The sequence below is a fragment of the Leptosomus discolor genome, chromosome 4 (genome assembly GCF_034619465.1).
Source record: "Leptosomus discolor isolate bLepDis1 chromosome 4, bLepDis1.hap2, whole genome shotgun sequence".
Lineage (NCBI taxonomy): Eukaryota > Metazoa > Chordata > Aves > Leptosomiformes > Leptosomidae > Leptosomus > Leptosomus discolor.
In genome coordinates, this window is record NC_141394.1 from 18,427,392 (window position 1) to 18,451,979 (window position 24,588).

Sequence of the window (24,588 nt, forward strand, 5' to 3'; positions counted from 1 at the left end):
CTTTGTTAAGTACAAGATAATTTACATACTGTAGCTTGTGGCTGTGAGGGGAGAGAAAACAACCAATGGTATTTTAGGCACAGTACTAAGGCCAACATGCCAGAAACAACACAGCTCTATACTCAATTTTTAAGTGATCTGGACAAAATAGAACAATTAGGTGGGAAAACAAAACCAACCACTTACTTGAGGGTGTTTGTGTAAAAAAAAAAAAAGTGTTAGTAACTTTTCTATCTAGACCTAACTCATTCACGTATTTAAAGAACTCTATCTTCTTCCAAATAACAAAAAAACATTTCTAAACCAAGGCAGATTATTATTTGGAACTGGCATAGTAAAATAAATGATCACAGTATACAGAGCTTAAAATCCTGTACCAGGAAAGAGCAACAAGTGGTTTACAAGGGGATCATTTATGTATATTATCTAAATTTTAAAAACAGAGATATAAAATATCAGTTGCATAGGGATTTAAATATAAGGCCAAGCAGGAGATTAAAGTAAAATAGAGATCATAAGAAGGGCACTATGGTGTCAAAACATAGTATTTCCATTTGAATTAATGTCTAATTCAAAATCACAGTATTTTGCTAGTACTACGAACAGTGAATGTCAAACTGTCCCATTAATCTCGAACTGAAAACTGACATTAGAACTTCTACATAGTACAAAACTAAAGCTCATTGTCTAAACCTGATCAGTGTATTAGCACAATAGTGCTTGGTACGTACCTGATTTATATACTCTACCTTCTGTAAATAATATAAAGGTTACTTCTTGTTAATAAGTGTGAGATCACAATATTACTGCATGCCATCAGTGGTTTGCAGGCTTACTTGATATTTAATTATTCAGTCTTTAAAAGTGTAAGATCCCACCCTGCAGAATCTTCACCCATTGAACACAGAAAACTGTCATTAATATAATACAATAGAAGTTCCACCACTAACAACTAATATATAAGCCAGGATTGTAGGTCTAAACCCAGTACAGTTCATTATTATTAACTCACAGCAATTTTTGTTAGGAAGGTAACCTGTAGACTTACAAATAATCTTGCGTGTATTAAATATAAACAAGTATTTAACTAACGGTTGTCTCTTGGTATTTCAAGTAGATTATTCAATTGTGAAAGTATTTCCGCAAAATCAATTTTAAGTTGTTAAAATGAAGTTCAAATATTAATTTCTGTATCTACATGTAGCTTAATTAACCTAAAATTGTAAGGAATAGTAGTGTAAGGAAAAACAAAATTCTCCAGATGAATTAGGCGTTAAGGTACACTAACTGGGAATACCTGAACCAACATTGTAACTGGAAAAAGTGCATAAACATCGTAATACTACAAATGTGTTAACTAAAGAACAAGAGGTTTTCTGAAAGCTAAGCAATACTATTTTACATGTTATTTACACATTGCCGTTTTTCCAGAGACCACAGAGCCAATTTACGATCTTAAAGTTCCTTTGATATATTCAAAGTATCCTTTGGCTTCTTCCATCCTATTCGGTCAAGAACCTGTTCACACACCAGTGAATCAGGTATTGTACAGTCGAACAACACTGCCATTGTGGTTCTGTAATTCTTCAAAATTCACTCCTTTCTGTTCTTTGAGGAAAAATTAGCATATTCATTTCACACTTTTCGTAGGTGTTTCAGATTCTGTAGACTGTCTGCCATCAGTCCATGCCTCTCGTGTGCTCTTCAGCGCCAGCGTTTTCTGCTGGTCGACCACAACGTAATCAACTCTTTCATCTGCCACGCTGCTGCCTGAACCACTGCTCTTTTTCTGGCAAAGGCAAGGGAGAGCGAAAAAAATATGTTAAAATAAATTAACAACAGAAAGTTGATGTCCCAAACAGACACAGAGCAAGCACAAGCTTCTCTGCAAGGTCCAACACAGGCTCTCCGATTCACCATTTGACAAACTAGTTAAGATGATCTTGCTGGAGGCTCCCTCTTTCCCAGCAACTACCTGTGAAGAAATTTTCAGCTTTTGATGGCAGAAATACAAGCACTGAAGATTAGCTTACCTTACGAGGTGGGGTAGATTTTCCTGAATCTAGGTCCAAATCTAAATATTCTACTTGTTTATCTCCTTTAGGTTTTACCATAGGGCTGCTTCCTCCATCAAGACTGTTGCTTCCAAACAAATTCTGAAATTATAATATAAATAACTTCAGCTACAAACGTACATGCTAATGGTCCGCATTATCAAATATGCTTACTATAAACTGCCTAAATATTAAAGCACTGACTGAGAATTCTTGCATTCAGTTAAACCATGCAAATTTTATTGACATTTTATAATAAGGGATATATTCTAAGTCAAAACTGAGACAGAGTTGAAAGCCAACGGGGGAAAAAACCCAAACCCAACCCCCCAGATTTAAGGTTGCCACCAACCAATCTATGCCTTTCACCTAATGTCCCTTTCATATCATGAGGTAAGAATGGAGTGTGCTTTGTTCTTTTTAAATGAAGTTGTTACATCTCAAATTTAGCATTAATTATAAACTTTTAAATTTCCTTGAACTGCTGTTAGATACCTTACAAGAATTTCAGCCTTACAACAGGGGCACAACTTCAAATGAAACTTTTACATTTCATTCAAAAGCCATCATGATTAAGCTGAAAATCAAAAAGTATTATTCAATTGGTAAGACCAAAAGACTAAAACTTTGGAAAATTCGTGAAAGGCTGCCTGAACTGAAGTTGCCCTGTATATACCTACATTTTGATTAGCCCAGACTTATACAACCTCACCTCCTCTGTCCTCTCCCAGCCTGATCCCTCCCTCTTAACAGGTGTTATAGGAACAGTACAATAGAAGGACTCTTCTCTAAAAGATAAAGAAAAAAAAGGAAGACAGAGGGCAGCAGTCAGCAAAAAATAAAGAGGAAGGCAGAAGGAAAGACAGAAGGGTAAGGCTGACAGCAACTTGAAAGAAAAAGCAGAGTATTGCTGATTTCATTAAATCAAACAGAAGTATGACATGTCCAAAGAAGATGCTTTGAAGCTGAAGACACAAAAAGATGAAAAAATATGGACTCCTTTGTAAGATGCAGTTGGAACAACTAAAAATTTCCAAAACGGCTATGTAACTGGCACATTTTAAAACAAAGGCCTTGAGATATCTGGAAACATTCAGGTTCTCTAGGAAATAAAATATTTTATGGGTTAAAGCTTAATGGGATGGGCCTTTTTAAATTGAAGTTATGCATTAGATCTGTATCATCCAACTCACTTAATATTAAGTGGTAACAAGGACAAACACAAACAACTGAGACAAAATTCATTGTTGTTGCCCAAATTCTCTAAACAGATTTCTGCACATTTAACACACAAAAATCAGGTTCTCTATCAATGTTTCCAGCACAAATAAAAAAGCTACTACTCTTTAAACAAAAATGTCATTTCAAACAAACTAGACAGGCAGAACATACGCATTAGAAAACAGGAACTTTAAATATACTTAAATGAAAGGAAATTTGTAGAACAACCTTACAGAATGAACAGTGCAAGCAAACAGAAGATATTAATGACAGGCTGTCTGAGCTGCAATATTAATTATACCATCTTGGCTTGAAACTGCATTGTAAGAATCAACAGAAATCCCCAATTTGGACTGTGGCTCTGGTGCAGGGAGAACTGCGGGCATCGGTGATTCTAAACCTTTGTGCAAAATAGGATGTCTGTTGCATCTGCAAAATGGGATGTTACTGATTACTTACCAATGCCTCTTGCAAGAGAGTGGTAAAGTTTTTACACCATCAGCTCCCCACTGCCAAAGCACACTTCACCTGGGAAGCGCGCCCGCACTGCTGGCAGGTCAGACACGGCACAAAGTGCAGGCCAGGATGCTCTGCAGGTGCCTGAGCTTGCACTGAGCCAGAGCTGCCGCAGGGGAGTCAGCAGGAGGGGGATGCTCGGGGGGGACCCTAAGAGGCAGCATCCAGAGGCAGCAATGGTGAGCTGGAGGGGAGGGAGACTGGAGGAGTTCAGGGAGGGTATCCAGAGCAGCAGAGGATGGGGAAGCAAGCAGCACTGGGAGAGGAGGTGAGTCCAGGGTGGAGTGAAATGGGCTAGCACATGCCATAAAAGAAGGCAGACAAACGAACAGAACAAAAAGGGTGCTAGACAGGCCCTCCCCAATGAAGGTCTTTCATAATTCTTTAAAGATGAGACGTGCTGCTGTATTCTCTACTTACAAACCCAAGCTGTGAAAATGTGGTGAATGCATTGAATTATACTGAACAAAAAGCTGAGCTCAAGATATAGGTTTTCCTCCAGTGATTTATGGGTGTTCTGGACCACATTTTAGTTTAGGCCTACGTCCACTGCTACTCTCTTACTTTAAAATAGTATTACTGGTTCTTCTTTTTCTCTCTCTCCTTCTGTCCCAACCAAACAAAAAACACAGCACACATAATTAACTTTTCCTAAGTAGCTCTTCACTTACTGCACTGCAAGCTGAGTATCTGAAACTTTATTATCTGAGAAAATTCTCCCCCAAAGGGAAAAAGTGCAGACATTCAATACACAAAGACCCTCTCTATCTTCTTTTTTTTTTTTTTTTTTTTAAAAAGCCTAACAAAACTACACATGGGTCAGTTTTTACAGAATGTAAACAACAAGTACCAATCCTCCACCTCCCCCACCCCGTTCCTTCCACATTTCTTTGAAGATGTCCTTTTAATAAAGGTTTTTAAGCATGTCTCATAGGTCCTAAGACAGCTTATTTCCCTTGATGTCATAATACTGAACTGGTGCATAGCCCACCAGAACAAGCAATTACATAAAGGAGACAGTTTTTAGGGAAAAGGAAAAAAAAGAAGTCACATATTGAACTGTTTTGTACCATAGACAGGTATAGTAACCATTCTTTTTATATATGGTTATGCTCTTAACTCCTCAGTGACATCTTACCAAAATTAGTTTTTCTACAGAGATTTTTTAATTATTATTATTACTTTGATCTAGAAGTATAAAGGGAGTGATGTTGAGTGGAAGTATCTGTGTTTGCATGATTTAAAAGTAAGGACTGCACAGGAAGAGAGTAGTTAAGATGTAGATTTTACATACTGGGTCTTCAGTGGACTGATTTGGATTCATGGATACATAATTCTCTTCACTGTCGTGCGAGTCACTGCTGGAAGTTGTGCTATGAACTGAATCCGGTCTGGGAGACATGGGAAACCTGGAGGAGCTAATTACCAGGAATTATTTTTACAAACAATACATCTCGAATATCTTAAACCTCCTGGTAAACAACAAAAATAAGCATATTAGAGCTGAAATTTTCATTCAAGTTACTACAGTGTCACGTTTTTTGATTATACACAGTCCCTTATATTTAATATTACAAAATAAAAATTCATATGGACACACTTTGTTTCAAAGCACATGAGCATATATATACACACACACATACACACACAATTCCAAAGGAAACCTCCATTTGTATTTCACAGGTTAAAAATATAATACAGACATTTATTAACTCTCTAGTCAGCAAAACCAATTAATCTGAATGAGGAAAGCTGAGAAACTTACTCTCGTGCAAAGCTTCTGGTAATAGGAGATCTCACTGGGGCTTGTAATTCTTCCCATTCAGGCAGAGGTTTTATTTCTAGTGGAGCTGGTTTTGCTATATAAAAAACAGACAATCTTAAAGCATGGAACATTCTTAAACAAACTTCAATTTAATAGATTTTCAAAGCCTAAATACAAAAAACCCACTATTTTTTAAATAGTAAATACTAGTTAGGTACTAGGTAAAGGAGACACTGTTCAGTTCTCACAAAGCCATGATATATTAATTTATATTTTTAATCTTTCAAGCTACTGACAAGCAACATCACTTAGGAAAAAACCTCACAATTTAAGAATTTTGCAAGATACACTTGTACATAGTACTTCTGTTTTGAAAAGAAACTCTGAAAATGGCAGCATCACCTTCTGCCTTTACTCTGCCACGATGACTTGTTGAACTGACAGGCCCAGGACAAGGCTGATGGACCGTTTCAGCAGAGCCAACCCTGGGTACTTTTCCTGGCTCACGGACAATTATCATTATGCAAACTCTGCCCTCGCTGCATACATGTGCCCTCACTGATGAGGCTTCACAGCTAAAAGTGTGGGCAGGATCTGCAGCTACAACTAAGTTTGCAAAAGTGAGAGATGAGCCAATACCCAGCTTCAATTCCAAGAGCTGCTTGGCTTGCTTCAGTGCTTATCAACAGACAAGCAGAGTAGCAGCATGTTTGTGCTATTAACGAGAGCTAACATATTTCTAGAAAATGTGCCATTTTAAAATTCCATTTTCAGAACAGAACCACAAATAAAGAATTACCAAGAAACGCATCATTCCTCCCTCCAGCTTGTATGTTTCACCCCTCCTAAATGTTAGGGGGGGAAAAAAAAAATGTAAAAGGACTTGTGGAAAAAAAATTTAAAAAAGAAAATTAAAAAAAAAAAGATCACACGAACTGTTGTCACAGTTTGAATCTCAACTTCATCCTCCCCAAAACTGTTTTTAGAAAATAAAATTCAATGCCATTGTAACACCCCTTCCTCTCCTCGCCCCCACCATCACTTTGCTGCCTGTTGGCAGATTTACCAAGATCGAATGTCAGCCATGTAGCACTAGTTCATGTGGAGTAAGAGCTGTCATAAGTGACCACATGAGGAACTGACAGAAATCAGTTGCTTAATCAGCGTGCTTGTCTCACAAGAAAAAAGCAGAACTGTACTCATACATTCATTATACTCGCTCTTCAGATTGAGTTTACTGAAAAGTCAGCAATTGCATATTGAACATAAGGACTCCCAGTTCAAATTTTCTGGCTAAGTATCAGTCTTTAGTATCCCATGCAGTTTTCTCCTTTTCTCTGTTAAGAAGTCATAATTACGCACTCAAAGCATATCAAGCCTACTCCAGTAGTTCTGCCACCATAACTCACTTGCTCATAGAAAAGCTGTCACCACAGACTCAGAAGAGGAACTACAACGCATCTGTCTCAAGATGTAAGGTATCATGAGATAAAAGTGGCAGAACTGGACATGACGTAGGCATGATGATACTAAAGCATGAGTGTCACAAAAATGATCAGCTTGGCTTAAACCCTCTATAAAGGCCTGCGACTACCTGGCAGGTCTAAATGATGGGCAAGGTACTGCTACAGCAGAAATAGAGGCAGGACTTTGTCCAAAGCCCACGGAGAACAGCAGGAATATTTCATCCAGGTGCAATGGGCTTTAACAACCAAAGGTAATGATCAGTGACATTCCTGTGAGATATTTAATGTTATTTGTAATCACCTCTACTTCTTGTGACTATACAAGGCACCAACTCAGCACCTTCAATAAAGCCCATCAGACTAACTGCAATATTCATTAAGATGCATAAATAAATCTCTGTACTAGTAAACAGCCAGAGGATCAATATTTTGCTTTATTTCAGTGTTTAGCTAAAAGCAAGAGACCCAAGTCAAGTGCGATTTCAGGTTATTGCCTAACAAAAGTTATTTCAAGCAACTTACAGGTAAGCCATACATACTTGCTTCTAAATAAACAGACAAAAGTAAATTCAAAACATGAACAGCTACAACTTAAGAGATCAGAACACCCATGTTAATGCCAAGGAAGTGTTTCCATGTGCTATTCAAGCCAGAAAGACTTTAATTCCTTATATAGGAAACTTTTTGCTTGGCAAGGAAAACGCATCCATGATCTTAGATATAATAGAAGTAAAAAGACTATACAAGAGTTAAAGTTATTCTAGAATAACAGTTTTCTTAATTTTTGTTTTACTTATTTTTATAAAGCTCCATATACATACAGTGCTAAAGTACATACCCTTTCTTCTTGTAGTAAAGTCACCTATGGTTTGTGAATCAGTTCGCTCTAAACCATGTGGTTTAGGTCTTAAAATTTTAGGACTTTGACCTAATTGGTAAAAAGAAGACTCTCTTAATAATATTCTATTTGTAACTGGAAAATGGAATTTTGTAAATAAACAGCACAACCCCCTGCAGAAAGGTTAACGCCACAAGCATAAGCAAGCTGCTGAAGGAGAGTTTTACATTCTAGCTAGATCTCAAACTAAGGGCTTAAGCACCAAACCAGAAACAAAGAAAACACTGCATGCAAGTAATTTGTGGGAGGCAAGCATAAAAGGTGTACAAAAAGGCTAAAAAGTGCATCAACAAATATTGTAACCGATCACTACTATTAACTGGTTTCAAGCTGCGTTACATAAAAAAAAAAGAAATCTGTATTTGAGGAATATCTGCATGACAGCAGAATAGTTATGTTTCAGATGCAAGCTGAGGTTCCCTCAAAGAAATTAAGTCTTCTTTAGACACAGTATTACTGTGGAAATAGTGATACCCTTGGAAGGCCTCCTATCCATCATGCATCTCCCACTTGAGAAGCCCCAAGAATCTATTTCCACACTGTACTTGTTAAACTCGTTCCCCAGAGGTCTATATCTGTACCAAAAACACTTCTCCGACCTTGCAGACACAGGGGGACTTTCTCTCCAGGCTCCCAGCCTGCATACTGTCCCCTTGCCATGGGGCAACCCAACCTCCACCACAAACAACTGTCATAAAACTACATTCTCTAAATCTTTTTTTAACTGTATATACCTATATACAAGTGCAGTAGACACTAATCATTCCCCAATATGTTATGCTAACATACGTTATCGTGCGGTTATGTTATCAGCGTAACATTCCCCTAAGTTATGCTACCACACAACACTTCAGATGAATCTGGTATCAAGGTGAAGAGTACAAACTAAGAGAACCTTAGAGTCAATAAGCTCCCTACAGGCAGTAATATAACCCCTCTCCCAACAAGGAAGTTCTTAGCCAACTTGACCAAACTCTGTAAGTGTTTCAGGTCACATTGTCTATTTTAAATAAATGCAATCAATAATGCATAACAACCCTGACCTTTCATGAAAGTCTATCTGACGAAGTGTTAATATTAGAAAAGGCGAGTGCCTTCAAGTGGTACACCAAGAAGCAGTATGAAAGGTAAATCTTTACAATAAATCAAATGGAAAGTTTAAGTCTGATTATATTAGAAAGTTGCCCTACAGCACAAAATGGAAAAGGACTGGTACAGACTCAGATGTGGGCTGGTACTACCAGCAATGAGTGAGAATGCTTTGTAAAAAATAAACTTGGCAACAAACACCAGAAGTTTGCAAATCTCTACCCCAAGGGTTTTGCATATGAAGTGCTCTATTACTGTTATCACTGAAGTACTGGGAACAATCAAGTAACAACAAGAAAGGTAAACAGAAAGGTTTTGTACTGTATCTTAACTTCTACACAGTACTTCTGAGAGACCATACAGGTAAGACAAAATGTATTTATTTATAGTAGTGCTGCATAGCAACTCCCTTAACAAGAAAAGGACAATAAATGATTTCACACAGACAGTTCTTTTACAATTTCAAAATCAGATGCTCCCTTAAAAGGCTCGAAGTGCCGATAAACAGGCCGAGCAGTTGGGCCATGCTGACCAAAGACCCAGAGCATAAAGTGGTACACAAAGCATTTCTGTAAAGTTTGATGTTGACAGGAGCTATGTCAAAAGCATGACCCAAGATGTTGGCATAGTTCATTCTGAGCTGATTTGATATTGTTAAGTACCTTGCCTACAACTCTATGATAAAAGCTTGCCTATATAAAAAGACCAAGATCTTCAACTCAATTGCATAAAAGTAGAAGTTCAAATTCATACACCTTTTGTTAAGAAAAATTTGATGCTGAATAACATCAAAGTCATATTAATTTTGTGTTCCACAGTTTTATAATCTGATTTAAAAGAAATTTGGCCTAATACAGCTCAATTTAAAATGCCAATCAGTGTATTGACATACAAGCACAGATCCTAAGTATGGTGAGAAATCTAGCAGAGGTAACAGGGTTAACGAAATTATTCAACCAGTGTGTACCTCATAACCTCTCTGCTCTTACAGCCAAACATAGGCTGAAGTTCCTGAAACCCGCAATACAGAAGATAAGCACAAGGAACTCAGGGCTATGACTCATTATTTCTACTTGTGTTAATGATGCCATGTGGTCTCGTGCAGCTAACCTTCCCAAACTAAGATTATCCCCATTTGTAATAAGTGGATATTATGTAACTGCTTGCCTCATACTTAATTTAGCACTTATAAACCATTCTGAAAGTTACAGAAGAGCTATATAAGTAAGTACAGGTCCCTATAATATTTCTTTTCTGCATCAGACAAGAACACACAAAATGTTCCAGCATAAAATAAACTCACTGAGCTTTCATCTCTCACTGCTGAAAGATTGTTCAGCCTAAATAAATTTGGTGGCAAAACAGCTTGCTGCTACCAACCAGCCAGGATATAATGCAATTCCTCTAGTCTTAATATGTCAGAGAATTAAAATATTTGTGCAGGGTTGTGCTGTTTTTCTCCTCCCTACAAAGCAAAAAACAAGAGGCCTAATCTCTGCCGAGGAGCTTATACTATGCAACAGAAGAGACCTGACCCCAGGCAAAGGAAAAGGGGAGGGGGGTTCACAATCACAAAACTGAGGTTACTTATTTGTGTTTGTAGTGCAGAATTCCTCCACTCCAGATCTGTGAACAGAAATAAGATATAAAGTTCTAAAAAAATATGTGAAGTACTGCAACTGAAATTCCTGGTGCTGCTCCCAAGTAACCTCATTAATTTTTTCCAAGAGCACATCCTAGTACCTCTGAGAAGCAACCAGCTGGTTATAATACAAAGGACAAAGTGCCTCACGCCTGTACAGCAGACTGGTCTCCAACATCTATTCTATTTAGAAATAATCACTAAAGGCGTCATAGGGCTGTTCTCCAAAACAGCTTAGTGAAGGTGGAGGGACAGTAGGTCTCTATGGAAATACAGCACTCCAACAGCAGCAATACTGAGGAACACATTTCCTGTGGTTTAAGCCCACAGGCCCAAATTTACCTCATCTAATGTTTAGGCATTCACATAAGACAATGCTTTTAACTTACATGCCTATTCTGGGAGAGATAAATCTGGGTAAAAAAATACAGGGTTTTTTACATATAGATTTTTTTTTTCTGTAACTGAAAAGGAAATAAATTGCGTTCATATACCAATGGATGCAAACCTGCAAAGGGGAAAAAAAAAAACCCAAATAAGTTAAGGCAACTGAAACCAACCAAACAAGAAGTGAAAACCTGGATGTTTCCACTGTTCAGTCACCACCTGTGAAATGCAAAGTGCTACAGCCAGGAGACAGAAGCTTGGCTTCTGCACATTCTATCAGATGAATACTACACAAGGGCACTCTGAGCTGAAAAATCACTAATGAAGTCTATTTTTCTAACAAATGGCTGCTTGTAAAAACTGCCAAGCAGAACAAGAGATTATGGATCTAGCATTAGAGTGCACTCAGATGGCATGAATTCTGCTCCTGGCATTTTGGTGTGTGTCAATGCTGCCTTTGTCTGAGAAGTCATCAGGAGAAGAGTCCATTTCACATGTTGGATTTACTTTCAAACAATGGTTTAAACTGAAAAACCTTTTGGTTTTTCCATTGGCTAGTGTATTCTCTCTTTTTGTTTTCTATAAAACACTTGGACTATAATATTGGGTGGAAAAAAAGCGCTCTCACTGCAGCAAATTCCTGCAGAGTAGGTGGGTCCTAACATTTTTGGTTTTGAGGACATAAGCCACTCACTGAAGAGCCTCATTTGTTTTCAGGCTATCGCCTTGAAGCACTAGTCCTAAACAAGATTTCCATTAAGAACACTTCTTTTCTGACTGGCTGCTTGCTCCATGGCTTGCTGGCAAGGGATTTTACATCAGGAAATTGCAAACATCCTCATGAAAGAGGCCAACGCTCTATTTAAGTACCAGCTATTTAGGGTTTAAAATTTTAAGGTAAATCTACTAATGTGACATGAAATTTAAGAAATGCGTGATCTGTTAATGCTGTTTCCCGGCCAACAGGACTAATCCTCATGAGACAAGAAGATCAGACGTAGGAATGCTAGAGCAGTGCTTTACTTGGGATAGGAGGGGGACAGCAAAAGGCAAAAGCAGCCACATAAGTGCCCTGCATCCACAAAAGTACTTCCAGTGAGACATAACTAACAGCACTTTCTCATTTCCATTACAAAACACGCATCGTTCCCCCTTTCCTCTGTAATTAGGGGAAACTGAAATTTGCACTGAGGTCCAAGAATTCCAGTACTCAGAACCACTGCAGAGTTTTCCTTAAAAAAACAAGGCTGAAGCTCACGGTCTTACTCCCACAGGGTTTATTATTTGGTTTTCAATTCTGCAGAATAACCTCCCCCTTTCCTTCCCTTCCTCTTCCTCACCCCAGTGAACTCTGATTCTCAAGTACAGAGTCTTCAGCACAGAGCTCTACAAATATCCTGAATTTTCTTTTTCATCTCTGTTTTTATTAAGACTATTTCCTGCCAAGGTACTTCTAATTAGAAACATGTATTTAGTTATACAACATTCATATCCATTTCCATACTAGTATCCAGCAATAAATAGGAATATCAATAATGTGCTTAGTTCTGGTCAGTGATACCACATGGATGGTGGTAACTACAGTCTCAATAGGACAGTAAAAACAAGCTGAATTCAACTTATTCTTTCACTATTATGAAATAGAAAAAGCAGTCATCTAAAGAGAGGCTCTCCAGTCTTCTTAGACAGCTTTATCTTCTCAAAACAACTTCTCTCAGAGCATGGGTACTTTGAATGCTCCAGAAATTAAGAATTAATTGGAAAAAATACCTGATTATAAGGAAGTCCAACTGCATCTGACAGCTAAGGTTCACTGGTATTCAGAAAATACTCTCCAAATGCCATAAAAACTATTCACAGAATACCAAAGCTATTAATCATCCAAATACTACATGACTGCTCTAACTGGCGAGTAACTCTACATGTCTGTCTTTAAAAAGGCCCCAAAGCATGATGAACTAAAAGCATTCAATAACAAAGACAGTGTTTTAGTACCAAAGTACAGTGTTCTGAAGTGTTAACTGATTAGCAGTTTAAAGCTGCACTAAGATTCATGAAGTCCAGGGTAAAGGGATACTACTTGAGATTTTTTTTTTTTAAACCAAACAGAAAAAACTAACGGAGTTTGTTCACTAGAAAATCAAGCCTAACACTAAGTCTATAAAAAAGCCAACGGAATAGCACGATAAGATGTTTATCAAAAACTATGGCTCCTTAAAAAAGCATTAAGCACACAGGGAAGAAAACAAAAATTGTATGGAGGGAAGAAAAAATAGGGCACTACTACCTGCGTTCTCTTGTTCCTACTCTCCCTGGCATGTCTGGAGTTCAGTATCAGCGCAAGTCTTGCAGTTCATCTTCAGAAAACTCCTGTGTTAAATTTTTTTAAAACCATTACGTCCAGTAAGCCATAGCTTCCTTGGCAGCTGTGATGCAGCCATCCAAAAGAAATCTTTACTTGAGATTTTGTGTTGTTTCAAAGTTTTGTAAGACAAATCACAGCTGCGATTTAAGAATGGTGTATCGTAGGAAGGAGCTATATAAACTTAATTAAAAACTAGCCTTGTAGAAGTAATTTAGTACAGCCATGGAGGAAGCACAATTCTCAGCTAAATGGAAGTCTTTGGAGCTTGTTTGTGTGTGTGGAAATTAATAAATTTGTATTCAACCTGCTTTAGGAACTCTGAGGAAGCACCAAATATCCTCCAAAGTCTTACTTTTTCCTAAATGGAATGAACAAGAGCTGTAGCCTCCAACACTAAATGGAAGGATTAAACACATGGATTTCTTAAAAGCAAAATGAACTGTACTTCTGCTCAGAAAAGTCATCATGAAAATGACAGTTTCTTTTTCAACAGATCTTCAGTTCTTGCTGCTGATTGAAACCACCATTCACAATTCTTCCACGCCTACTTGTCCTAAAGCTTGAGAAAATGAGTGGTCCTTTATTTAAGAGTATGCAAGATGATCATGATAGGGTAGAACACAAATAATAACAATTAGAAGTCGGTAACGCTGCGGTGAAGAAATGTCAGTTCCTGTTTTCACAAATGCCTTAACCGTTTCTCTGTATATTTATTTCAGGGTGGTGTGGTGCTCCTGCTACATCAGGACATGCAGTATGTTCACACTGTCCAAATCAGACACTCAAACACGTATATATTGAACAAGGAAACAGTTCAGTACGCTATTTAGAACTAACTTCATGATTAATGAGAGTTCTTAATTTCCTTACCAACTACCTACTTTCATTGGGATTTTTACATCATCATACTACACTAGAACAACAGGCAATTACACCGATCATCCAGAAGCATCATAGTGGGTCCTATGGGGGCCAGAATGCAGCAGATGCTGCCTGCCACATGAAAGCTCTGTACTCAATTACCTCTTCAAAGTGGGCCTATGCTCTCAAATAAAGAAAATTGAAATTTTCTATGAAGTTAATCTGTTTGGGAGATGTTCATAAGTAGCCATGGCAAAGATGTAGACTCATTTTTATAAGCAAGCCACGTATTTGTAGTTTAACCACACAAATTATGTCTTGTAACACCTTAAATGAGAAAAATCTATAAGAAAAACAACAAGATAAAATTTTAAACATTTTTAAAAAGTCACAAGTCCCAACTCCATGAGGACTTTTCTTCCTCTCTCTTGGTTTCTTTTGTTTGTCTGCCTTCTTGTTTTCAAGTTGCAACTGGGTATTTTGTTGGCATGAAAAGAAATGTGTGCATCATTCACTGTCTCTAAATCCTAGCTTAGCACTTGCTGGGCTGAAAATTACCAGGGCCAGGCAGCGGTCTCTTTTAAAGGCAATTGTATGGACTCAAGTCGCAGGAAGTATCTCAGACTAAATGCTAATATATTTTTGTTGAAAGATAAGCCTTTTGTAATAAAAAAAAAAAATTCCGCCATCACCAATTCCATCAGTGACTTAACTATTTGATTAATAGATTGAAAAATGACATTTTGTCAGTCAAGATGGCAAGCACATATTTCTAAAGAGCTTTGAACTTTACAGATGAGATGTACACACACACGCATGAGAAATGTTACATAGCTCTAAGGAGTCCTTCTGAACAGCTCCTAAACAAGTATTTTTTTAAAAAGTCTCGTTTTATAGTTGTTTGGTCTTAAAGTCTTGCTTTAAGATCACAAACCCCACCCCCAGACACAAATCATGGGGCAGGAGGGGGTCATTATCATGCCCAGAGGCTTACAGACACCCCCCATCTCTTAAATGCTGCATCACTCAAATGCTGCTGCCTGACCTATAAAAAAAACCAAACCAAAAACAATTCACACCCTACCCCTTTTATTTTCAACCATGCATTTTCCTTGATCTCTGACTTATGTCACGTTTGTACTGAAGATTAAGATCGTCTAGACTCAGAGACCTCTGTCAGGCTTTAAACCCTTCTTGTGGGCTGCCAGCACAGCCACCCGGGATCTGCCTTGCTACACAAAGTGGTTCCCTGTGGAGCAGCGAAACGCTCACTACAATCCTGCAAGCTGTCAGCAGGATGGAGATCACAGGATCCACTGCCTTCTATCACAACATTCTTCATATATTTTGAAGAGCCCCAGGGAAAGTATGAGGTGGAGCAGAAGAGAACCTGGCTGTTCTATGCTGGTTTAGCTGTCTAGGGAGCCTTCACCTCACTGCATTTGGGCACCTTTAATTCTACTGCTCCTTCTTGGATAAATGGTATTTTGAGGAAGGAACATGTGGCTTTCAAAACAATGTCACATAATCGCTCTGTGGCAGAACTAGTCACAGTCTTCGTACAATTCAGAGAGTAAGACTCAACTGCATGGATGGATGCAATACTTCTTCTGCTTGAAGCCTTTTGCTAGCAACAATGCTTCCAATTTAGCATCACGACGACATGCAACCATGGCAAGCTAAAGCAGCCAAAAAGCAGGAATACAAAAATCAACATAGACAATAGTCCCTTATAATAAAAGAAATAGCACCCTGAAAAAAAGAAATTAAAAAAGAGATTATTTTTGTCATTCAATTATAAGTGAATGCAGAAAAGCACCTGGCCAAACGCCCTCCACTTTTTCCCAATCAATATATCACTTACCTTTTGGTACACTTCTCTAAAGAAATTGTAAAGTGCTTTGGTTGAAGATATTGGGGCAGGAAGCCAACACCATGTTTTGAAATTACTTTTAAGACTTCCAGAAAGTACTGGAAGCTCCCCACTTTTACAGAAATGGCTGTGAGCTAGAAAAATGAAACTATATGAAAATGTAGTGCAGTCTCAAGGAGATATACACATATCTATAGGATATATATATATTTATTTTTTAAAAAAATATTATTATTTTTTAACCCATTTTCTAAAACAAAGCTCTCCTAGAAACTGATGGAAAAAGACACGGGGTATCTTGCAGCTCACCATGGCTCCTGGCCCAGGCTGCTCCTACAGGTGGGAATACTGAAGAGCCCCAGGCTCTCACAACAGGGCTGCACAAGTACCCTCCTCAGAAGAAGAACGTCCACATCCTTTAGTAATTTTAGACCTATTTACTACCTACATTTAGTTACCCATGTTATTGGTTTTTCATAATTCAGTTCTCTGTCACAGTCACCACCTCTACATAACTGTACCTATTTTTAAAAATTTGGAGAATTGTAACAATTTAATAAATTATCCAGAATGTCAGGTGCTTATATCAGAGCTGCGAAGACATACACATTACAGTCACTGCCGCTAACAGACAGATTGCCAGGTCCTTGCTGCCTGACACATTATTCTACAAAGACATCAGAAGCAGAAGTAACCGACTATGTGTTTCACCTCAGGTTTACAAAACAGAAACAGCAGAGGGAAGAGCAGGCTACATGCAACAGAATGGCTGCTGCCATCACCGAGCCCTCCATTTTCTACCCTTATTAAACTACACTGCCTGTAAGCAGTAAGCCTTTAAACTGAAGAAAACTCAAGGAGATGCTAAGCATATACATTTTACAGCAAAAAGCAGTGCATTCTTTACGTGCTAGTTTCACTGCATTGTTTCTTTGTCAAATGTATTTTTAGCACCGAACGTAACAAAGCTCCCTGGCCAACTTAGAAACGTTATTGAGCTAGAGCTAATGCTCACGTGAAAAGTGATGGTGATATTTCTCAGCAACAAGGACAGCTACCAAAAAGGAATTGTTACCTGGAGGCAGCGCAAACACTATTTTTGCAGCAATCTGCAAGCAATAAAAAAAGATACAGCAGCTTCTTCAGACAGGACATGAGACAGGCCCTCGTATACCTGGAGGCCTTGTCACCGACACACTTGGCCTCTGCAGTAATACCATCTTTTGGAGAAGCAGCAGTGGTCTTCAACAGAAATTCTTGAACCAATGGCATATTTTTAAAAAAAAAAACAAAACATTCAAAGGAGCAATACCCAGAAAGTAACTATTCTCTGTACTATTTCCTCCCTTTCTATGTCTGCCTAAGTTTTACTGAACATGTTGGCCAACTTGATACTTTCCATTCACTAATTTGTAGCAGAAGACCATCGTAGTAATCAGAAACAACCTGATAATAGAAGTTGCTACAAGAACTTGAAAACTGGAAAGTAACACAATAGAATATAAAGTACATACTCATTTTAGTTAGGTAAGGGTCCGTTAAAACGAGGTTTATCCTATTTTAATTCAAAAGGAACCGCAGTTTTATTTTGCCAAAGGTATTTCTGGAAGGAGTTATTTGCATGGAGAACTCAACTACTGAAATGTGAATATATTACCATCTTGATGTGTCATCATATCTGCTCTTCACAATAATGGAAGACTTGCAGTAGTACACTCGATAAAATTTGTGTGAGCCAGAGTGTGTGTATTGCTAAGATAAACCCCTCAGAGATAAATCAGAATTGTTATAATTCTGGGTAGCTTGAAATCTTCAAAGATTTTTGTCAGCCCCTAAGCATTTACTATACAATATTTACTTTTGGGGACAGTTTTACTTTAAAATTACTTTAATCTTCTAAATTATATTAAATAATCATATTATTTTACAGTGGTAATAGCTTCTAAAAGTCTACAGGCAAAAAATACAGCCTGTCACTCTACACTCATTAAGACATATGTTACTAGATCTAAAAATCTTTTCCCTGATGTTAATTAGTCTTTCTAGCTGGAAAGCATTTGAGGACCGTAGCAAAGCAGTAGCCTTACACCGCCACACTTAGAACACAAAACACTAATTCAGTTTAAAGAAGAGAGATGCAAGACCAGCCATGCTGCCCCAGCAGACATCTGTGTGACTGCTTTGCACTGCCAACAGCAAAAGTGAGCAGCTTTTCAACACAGAAATTTACTACTTTTGAAGGTCAAACATCTTATCAGTAAAATACAGAAACTTGCCAGTCAGGGAAAATACTTTAAAGCAGTTCAGTGTTTATTTTGAGAATGTTTTCCAGTATCAGCTTTCATCAATCTGTTACTGTCCAGTATTTCTTAAGAGCTAAACGAAACTACTGTCTGGTAACATGGAAACAATTAGACACAAGCAGAGCCAAGGTCTTGAAAAAGCCCATGGCTCCTTTTCTGAAGACGGACAGCCAGAATGAGATGTGGTACTTCCATCACCTATATCATCATAGTATTATCTACTTCACTACAGGCTGTTTTCACTTAGTGGTAAAAATACTAATTTAAAGGTTTAGTTAGTGAATATTTTGGATCATCTGCATATATGCCATTGAGTTTTCCCCAAAATTAAGTCGGCCACTCTCAATATAAATACTAATTTTTCGAGCACGCAATTTTAAAAATAGGACTTACTTGAATGCAAAATAGTGCAGACATTTGACCTAATGTTCTTTAGGTCCCAATTCGACAAGAAAGTTAGTTATCTTGTCTGAAAAACTGCATAGTAGGGAAATATCTTCCTTAAACATTTACCTGCATTTCTGATAGGCTGGCTGATAAAAAATTTTAGATTAACTGGAAAGTCTAAGCTATTTATTAGTGATTCTCTATACAAGTATCTCTTACAGACACATCACAACAGCATCTTCTTTGTTTCTTAAGAACACTGGTCACCCAAATAATCCTTATTTTAAGGAAGAGTAAACACAGTTTACACCAGATTCAAGAGAGTAATTTTTTAGGATAGCTTTGAAGGGGCTCTCTAGAATTTGGTTTGGTTGGTTGGTTTGGTTTTTTTTTTTCAGCTTTGTCACTGAACTTATTGCAGCTTCCTCAGACTCGGTCATCTTCCATGCATTCAGCAGTTTAAAATATTTCCACATAAAGCTCATTTTCCTTTCTCTTTAGGACTTTAATCTACCACACTCTATAAAGGCAAGGAATTTTTCACCTACTACAGTTTATACAAATTTCAATATAAACATGGCACCCAGTTCCTGTGATAAAGCAAACATATCTTAAGAGCTGGCTTGAATTAGCAGTTCCCTCCTCTCATTTGGATCCCAAGGAAAATACATATGGTAACCTCACTGCCCACATGTTAAACATCTTCCCATGATTGCCCTATGTGGCCACTAACACTGAAGCATTAAGCAGCTCCAACATCAAGCGATTTTCATTGCTTCTACAGACTGAAATGAGGAGTTAACATTACCTACTTAGTAGTAAACACTATTTCTTCAACCTAATTCTTCCTTCATTTGAACATATTTGTAAGAATTATTCCATGTAAGAATTGTAAGACCATTGCAAACTTTGAGTAGGACTAAAAAGCAGCCCAATATACAACTTGTTATAACAATTAACTTTCACTTCATACAATGAAAACGCGTACCGATCCTGTAACAAGCATTGTTATGGCTATAAATTTGTATTCTATCCAATGCCTTGTGTGCGCTCTCTCCATCACAAATCGGCTAGTGTCTTCTACGTTTAAGGACTAAAACTGACCCTTCTGAGGGTTAGCAATTCTATGTCATTTTTTCATTAGTAAATATGGCAATAAAATTTAAGCCTATGCTTTCATTTCGCACTGTTACTGTGATGTTTTAATATGGTTAAAAATAATCCTAGGATTCCTTCATGTTACGGCTCTCTCATAGGATAAAAATTATATTGTTAGAATTTCTAAAAATATGATAAATTTCCACTAATCAGAAGTTGGAGACCCACATTATTTTATTAGATGATAAAAGTGAACTTCTACTGGGCATTTTCCTCACCTTTTCTGTCTGGTTTGAGGTTCCGATCCACTGGCGGTGGCTCACATTCTGCAACAGGTACTGACCGTCTGGGAGGGGTCTTTGGACTGGACCTGAAACCCATGTGAGCAGGAGGAGGGACTTGCTTTCCAAATAACGGAAAATCAAACGTGCCTGGTGTCATTGGTACATAGTTTGTTTCCTGGATGGGTTCAGTGAAGCTGCTGGAATGCTGTCGTGGAGGAGAGTTGGGATTCATTGGGACATAATTCTCATCTAGTTCTTCACTTGAAACACTTCCCACTGTCAACATGCTTCTGTTTTTCTAGAATTAACATATATTTCCTTTAACAAAATAAGTTATGCAATCAGCTGTGAATCATATGAGTTTTTTAACCTAATCTACTCAGAGTAATATATTCTACTGAAACTGAAAAAATCACAAACACCGTACAGCTTGCTGTTATACATAGGAACAAAGAGCATTCAAGCACTGTCACTGTCGCCTCTCATCAGATCAAGTCATACTTACAAAGTGGTTATGGAAGCCCTCCAATGAATTAGATCTGTCATTCGGAAACGTTCGTGGAATATCATAACAGTCTTGAGAACTAATTTCTAAAGAAACAAGAAGAGAAAGTGGCTATTTATCATCCCTGTTCCTGTCACTTCGCACCAGGCATCCAGTGTCTGTTGTTATTTACTGTCTGCTTCTGAGAGCATACAAACACACCTCCTGAAGCTGCGGCACATAGATTTCAGCTATATACTCGAGAGGCGTGTGTTCACAAACAAACCTGGCACTCATCAGTCACAACCTGAAGCTCTTACAGTGGCATTTTTCCATGGCAAGAAAACAAAAACTAATTCTCCCTTTTAAAGCAGCAGCAAAGTCATCCTTTCAAATAGGCAGGTGTAAGAACTTAAGGTAAGAGTGGGATTTGAGATACTGGACCCTCAAGAAAAACCTATTCTAAAATAAACAAACAGCAGATGTAATTTAGGGTCCGGAGAAAGGTTTTCTGACCGAACACCCTTCCCTTGGAAAATGCTGATTCAACAGGATTCAATCTGTTGCAGGAACAGGTGAATCCCTGCTCTCAGCTCCCCAGTGTGGTCTCCAGGGGTTTTCAGCTTGAACAAACTGCTACAGAACCTAAGATCACCCCGTTTTCAGAGTCCTGGCTCTTGGCAGTCCACGTTAAGAAGGTACTCAGCTTTGTGGCTGCTTCTCTGGTGGAGAGGAGTGTTTGTGAGACATGTAGCTCCCAGGTCCTGCTCACTCATGCAGACGACAGGCTGCCTTACGCTGCAACATGCATGTCCCTTCTCCTGATGCAAATACAGAAATTGTGGGCAAACTCTGGGTTTTATCCCTGCCTTGGCCTGAAAAAAAGCTCTAAAGTTTTCTGAAGATTTCCACCTCAGAGGAAAAATAAACACTTCTGTTACTAAGTGCCAAACTAAAACTATTTTCAGAAAGGCTACTTTTCCTGATGCTGACAATCTCAGCTTTAGTGGAGTACTCTTACAAACTTAGCAAAATGAGAGATGGTTAAGTGGAGCAAACAAGGGTCTTTCAGGGTGTTACTTTGCCATTCTAAAAGACTAACAACCGCCAATATTAATTACTCAGCCTATAAAATTAATGACAAATAGGATAATACTATCTGAGCACCTGTATGATCATATCCATTCTGTATATTGCCTCCTCTAAAAGCCCTGTCCCCATTCCCCTCCTCATTTCAGCTGTACCTAGCACAATTCAAACAATTCTCCTCTAAAATCCCCTCTAACATTAGCATCGACCCTAACCAGTTTAAAATTTCAATTTAAAAATAACACTGTAATGCCCACCTGCCCCAGGAACCTGGAAAAAATGAAACTCTTGGCTCAAGAGTGGTTAACAAGACTAGAACAACTGCTCCCTGTAACAATAAATATTAGCTTCCCAATCTCTACCTCTCACTGCATTTCTCAAGTTTAAATCCGAGATAATAAGAACAGGAGGAACAAAAACACAGGCAGAAAAAAAACCCCAAGAAACACTAAATTCTTTAGGTAAAAGTAGCTCCATCAGATTTGCTAGGACCCAAAAATACACCCAGCTGCTAAAGGAAAAACAGTAAAAATAATGCACTAGCACATCTGGAATACCAACGTCTAGGTGACTATAAGGAACAACTTTTACTTAAAAACTGCAGTATGCATTTCTATCACCAGGAGAGAAATAAAGGTCAGTGGCAACAATCACCAGATCAGGGTTGATCTCAAAGCTCCGGGTATACACCAAGTCCCACTGACCTTCATGAAACACTTTCAGCTTCTGCAGATTTAGAACACTGTATGCTAGGCTTACTTTGGTTGTTCTGAAAGACTGATAATGGCAGTATTGAACTCAGCTATATGAGCTTATTAGCAGAAAAAAAGATGATTAGTTCTTCACTGCTGTTTTCTAAAGATAAGTAACACCACAAATATGTCTAAAAATTCACATATTCTTAGCTAAGACTGAATGCCACAGTGCAATATACATCCTTTACTGATGTTCTGTGCTTTGCTGTTTTGATGGTTTCCTTTAATACTCTTCTCTTTTTCCCCTTTCTTACATATTTTAAGTACTGTGACCACAGGCCACTTTGTGAAGGGCTACAGACTTGCTTTTAAAGCCTAGAAATGCCCCTCATATCATTGATATCACTCATATCACTTGATTCATCACAAGATTACATCATTTAACACAAAAATCATGGAAGAGCAGGATAAAATATGGAATACTGACCTTTACGAAAGATATTCAAATCTACAGTTGAAATGGTATTACTGCGTGAGGGTGGCATTCCTGCTGTAGGGATGCAATAACTACTATCAGTGTCTGAAGTAGTGCGACTAATGCTACATGTTTCCACAGGAGATCGATCTGCAGTGTGATGAGGTTTTGGTGGCCGAGGTGGAGGAATATCTGGAATAGTCTCCAGTTTTGAAGTCTGAGACAACGTTCCCTCTGGAAAAGTTCGTGGAATCTGGTAAGTACCTCCAGGTGTGGGGGGAATGTCATAGCTAATGGAGATGTGTCTCATCTGTGCGTCTAATGAAGATGTTGCTGACGGGGTACTGAAAACATGTTGCTCTCCTTCTGCATCTGTCCCAGATGGAGATGCTGCCTTCGGTAAAACATCCTGTGAGTAACTCCTAGGCAGATTATAAAGGCTGCAGTCTGCCAGCGTCAGTCCAGTACGAGAAGGCGGAGAGTCATAGACACCTTGCTGCTGAAAAAAGCCATTCACAGCATGCTTGCTCGCTGATGGAGCAGGGTTTTTGTGGGAGGGCACATTATCATTGCAGTCTGTTTCAGAGGAGCTGGATTTTGCCGAGTCAGCGTGAGATCTACACGTAAGATTGTAAGATTAAAATGTTGATGAACATATAAATAAAAACAAACATTACAAATAATAAACACAACATTTAAAATGTAAACAAATAAAAGGCTATCAGTCTCTTCCAATTTTTAATATTTTTTTTTAAATGAAATGCAGGAACTCAATTGTTAAACAAACAATAGTACTTAAGAAGGATCCTAAGTAACTACATACATACAAATCCACGCATGTGAAACAGATAACACAAGTGTGGAGCTTTAGCAGCAGCTAAACAACAAGTTGATGTTTCATAAAGCAAGTGATTTCCGTGATGCCAGTTTGGAGCAGAGTTTGCTTGGGGGCTGGGGATTTTTCTCTTTTTTTTCCTTTTTAACCCATAATGCAAACTAGCAGCACTTTACTTTTAACAGTGTGATTAAAAATAATCCACTCTACCCTTGGGTTTACAGTACTTGCTAGTTCTAATCAGTATGAAAAAAACGTTAGAGGAAAAAAATACAACTGCTTGTAACACCCTTAAGTGCATAAAGTTATCCACTGACCATATAAAACTGGTTTGAAATACATAAAGGAGAAAGAAAAAACAGATAAGAACAGAAATAGGAGGAAGACAGCATACTCTTTGGGGGGGAAAAAAATTCCATAGGATGTATGTGAAACAGAGCACTTTTGTCTTGAATGCAAGTTAAGGCAGCATTGTTAAATTAAACTGCACAGTAGTTTACCTTTGATTTCTTTGGAAATTCCATCTTTTACGAGAATAGCACTCATTAATACTGGTACTAACTAGTACCAGTAAACTTACATGGAAAGTAAACACATTGCAAACTTTTTTTTTTTTTAAAAACTTCCCCAGTTACCTTGCTCCAGGCAGAGAAATTCTGTCATCAGTCTGACTCCCTTGCTTAAATGAAAGTCAAGACAGTGGCAAAATACTAACAACACAGGTGGAGTTAATGCAGTCCATACACTTTTTGATCAATCCTACCACGATATTTCCTATTTTCATTACCACAGTACCATACC

At 38.1% G+C, this 24,588-nt stretch overlaps 1 protein-coding gene across 3 annotated transcripts in view; it reads right to left on the minus strand.

The window, feature by feature from the left end:
• Window positions 1-883: 883 nt before the first annotated feature.
• The window catches only part of GAB1 (GRB2 associated binding protein 1), a 100,957-nt gene continuing 77,252 nt past the window's right edge, over window positions 884-24,588 (minus strand). For 2 of the 3 annotated variants that reach the window (XM_086464150.1, XM_086464149.1), the window contains 8 exons: window positions 22,965-23,569; window positions 20,715-20,800; window positions 20,204-20,507; window positions 7,861-7,950; window positions 5,557-5,650; window positions 5,086-5,209; window positions 2,034-2,156; window positions 884-1,789 (listed from right to left, as the gene is read on the minus strand). In XM_086464150.1, the coding sequence (XP_086320276.1) occupies window positions 1,631-1,789; window positions 2,034-2,156; window positions 5,086-5,209; window positions 5,557-5,650; window positions 7,861-7,950; window positions 20,204-20,507; window positions 20,715-20,800; window positions 22,965-23,569 (1,585 nt within the window). In that variant the 3' untranslated portion in view covers window positions 884-1,630. The remainder of the gene's footprint in view (window positions 1,790-2,033; window positions 2,157-5,085; window positions 5,210-5,556; window positions 5,651-7,860; window positions 7,951-20,203; window positions 20,508-20,714; window positions 20,801-22,964; window positions 23,570-24,588) is intronic. The other variant, XM_086464151.1, reaches the window with a different exon arrangement.